This window comes from Phoxinus phoxinus, assembly GCF_949152265.1.
Source record: "Phoxinus phoxinus genome assembly, chromosome: 12".
Classification (NCBI taxonomy): domain Eukaryota; kingdom Metazoa; phylum Chordata; class Actinopteri; order Cypriniformes; family Leuciscidae; genus Phoxinus; species Phoxinus phoxinus.
Genome location: NC_136887.1, coordinates 33,867,512 through 33,870,011, shown reverse-complemented (window position 1 = coordinate 33,870,011; position 2,500 = coordinate 33,867,512). Strand labels below are relative to the sequence as shown.

Genomic DNA, 2,500 nt, shown 5'->3' with positions numbered 1-2,500 from the left:
TGTCACGAGCATCCGTTTTTTTATTTTAATTTACCACCATCACAAACATGACCTCAAATATTACAGACGCAACGAAAGACGAGCTGATCAATTTAATATATCACCATTTAAAGGACAACGGCTACCAGAAAGCAGCACACGTGTTGAAAAAGCACGCGCCCAAGGTGCAGAAATGTTTATGTGTGTGTGTGTGTGTGTGTGTGAGGGAGAGAGTGCATGTTCGTAAATCAAGAGAGTCAGTGTTTTTTTTGCATGCATTTTCAACAGGGGTCAAATAAAGCTGGTGCATTCACCAACACCAATGTATTTAGTGCTTATCAGTTCACAGTCACACTCAAATCACTGCCTATCAACATAAACCGTCATGCGATTGAATGGTTAAAGCTTTATTTCTACAACATCATGCATGTGTGCATTACATTTGACCCGAGTGGTAGAAAAATAAGCATTTTAAGCTCGTGCATGTAGTGCACTTTGTCCTGTGTTACACTGACAGAAGCACTAAATCAGATTTATATTCATGCATCAGGTCACACTGATCCTGTAGATGTCAGAAGTGTGATATGCACAGATATATGAGTTCTCTGAATGCATGTTAAGTGTGTCTGTCAGTTGCAGGTTGAAGATGAAGAAGTGAAAGTGTCTTTGAGTGAGATCTTCCAGAAGTGGGCAAGGTAACAGTGCATGTGTGTCTCGTATTATGGGCTCTATTGAAAAGCATTCAAACTAATTTATCATTTTTCTCCAACATGATGTATTCAGCTCAGATGATGGAGATGTTCCACCGGTGCCGTCTGGTATGTACATCAGCTTCACTATCTAGTGTTTGTTAGTCAGAAGATTCACAGGGGAATATTGTGTATTGTGCATCAGGGATTTTCTCATTTTTATTGTGCATTTTGGGAAAGTTTAGAGAAAAACAGTGTAAAAAATGTATAAATTAATAAATAAAACGATTAAACTACTGTACAAAATAAATTTGATTAAATTATACATAATATATTATATTAAAATAACTTAATAATTAAATTAAATGTACACTAAATAAATAAATCAAACGTTATTTAAATTAAAAAAAGAAAAGTAGTGTACAAATTTAAAAGATAAATTAAAAACATAAGGCAAATAAACTTAAATAAATGATAAATTAATACAGTTGATTAAAATAATTTGATAAAAAAATAGCATATACACACACACTTTTAGAGAAAAAAAGTGTAAAAAGTTAATAAATAAAACTATTAAACTACCGTACAAAATAAATTTGATTAAATTATACATAAAACATTATATTAATAACTTATAAATAAATAAAAATTTATTTAATTCAATTAAATTTACACTAAATAAATACAACTTTATTTAAATTAAAAAAAGAAAAGTAGTGTACAAATTTAAAAGATAAATCAAAAACATAAGGCAACTAAACTTAAATAAATGATAAATTAATACAGTTGATTAAAATAATTTGATAAAAAATAGCATATATATATATACACACACACACACAAACACACAAGTTTAGAAAAAAACAGTGTAAAAAGTTAATAAATAAAACTATTAAACTACCGTACAAAATAAATTTGATTTAAAATTATACATAATACATTATATTAAAATAACTTGTATAAAAAAAGATTTAATTCAATTAAATTTACACTAAATAAATACAACTTTATTTAAATTAAAAAAAGAAAAGTAGTGTACAAATTTAAAAGATAAATTAAAAACATAAGGCAAATAAACATAAATAAATGATAAATTAATACAGTTGATTAAAATAATTTGATAAAAAATAGCATATATACACACACACACACACACACACAATTATAAATAAAAAGGCATCCTACAGTACTACAGTAACTAGGAAATATGCAATGTAATAATGTATTTTACACATGATATTACATTTTCACAGTATTATTTGAGTCTATACAATAAATAAAATGTATAGCTGCATTTTTAATATTGTGATTATGTTTGGTGGTCCATGGGAGAGATTTAAAATTTGATAGAAATCAAACATGTTTACCACCATTTACTGATTTCTTCTGACTATCCTTCCTTCTAGATATTAGTATAAGCACTGATAATATTATTAGCACTCACTAATATTGAGAAACTCCTCGTATCCGCAGGTGTTGAAACTCCGGAGCTCCAGAGTCCAGCAAAAACACAGAGAGGTTCTTCAACTGGAAGCAAGTCTAAGATCACAGCTCCCTCTGCTGGTAAACGACTCGTCACCTTTATTATGTGACCCTGGACCACTTAACCAGTCACATGGGTTCATTTTTGAAATTGAGATGTATACATCATCTGAAAGCTGAATAAATCATCTTTCCATTGATGTGTGGTTTGTTAGGATAGGACAATATTTGGTCGAGACACAACTATTGAAAATCTGGAATCTGAGGAGCATAAAAATGTAAACATTGAGAAAATCTCCTTTAAAGTTGTGCATTTATGTTCACGATTGTGCTGCATTCACTCACAAAAA

General features: G+C 29.5%; 3 protein-coding genes across 4 annotated transcripts in view; 1 reads left to right on the top strand and 2 right to left on the bottom strand.

Moving 5' to 3' along the window:
• The window catches only part of srp72 (signal recognition particle 72), a 253,770-nt gene that overhangs the window by 30,113 nt on the left and 221,157 nt on the right, over positions 1-2,500 (bottom strand). The gene's annotated exons all lie outside the window — the stretch shown is intronic.
• arl9 (ADP-ribosylation factor-like 9) overlaps positions 1-2,500 on the bottom strand; it is a 324,624-nt gene that overhangs the window by 120,349 nt on the left and 201,775 nt on the right. The window lies entirely within an intron of this gene.
• The window catches only part of tcof1 (treacle ribosome biogenesis factor 1), a 15,302-nt gene that overhangs the window by 125 nt on the left and 12,677 nt on the right, over positions 1-2,500 (top strand). Inside the window, exons 1-4 of one of the 2 annotated variants that reach the window (XM_079629894.1) lie at positions 1-164; positions 619-674; positions 763-797; positions 2,142-2,231. The exon at positions 1-164 is cut by the window's left edge and continues 125 nt beyond it. In XM_079629894.1, the coding sequence (XP_079486020.1) occupies positions 48-164; positions 619-674; positions 763-797; positions 2,142-2,231 (298 nt within the window). In that variant the 5' untranslated portion in view covers positions 1-47. Of the gene's footprint in view, positions 165-612; positions 675-762; positions 798-2,141; positions 2,232-2,500 lie in introns of both variants that reach the window. The other variant, XM_079629893.1, reaches the window with a different exon arrangement.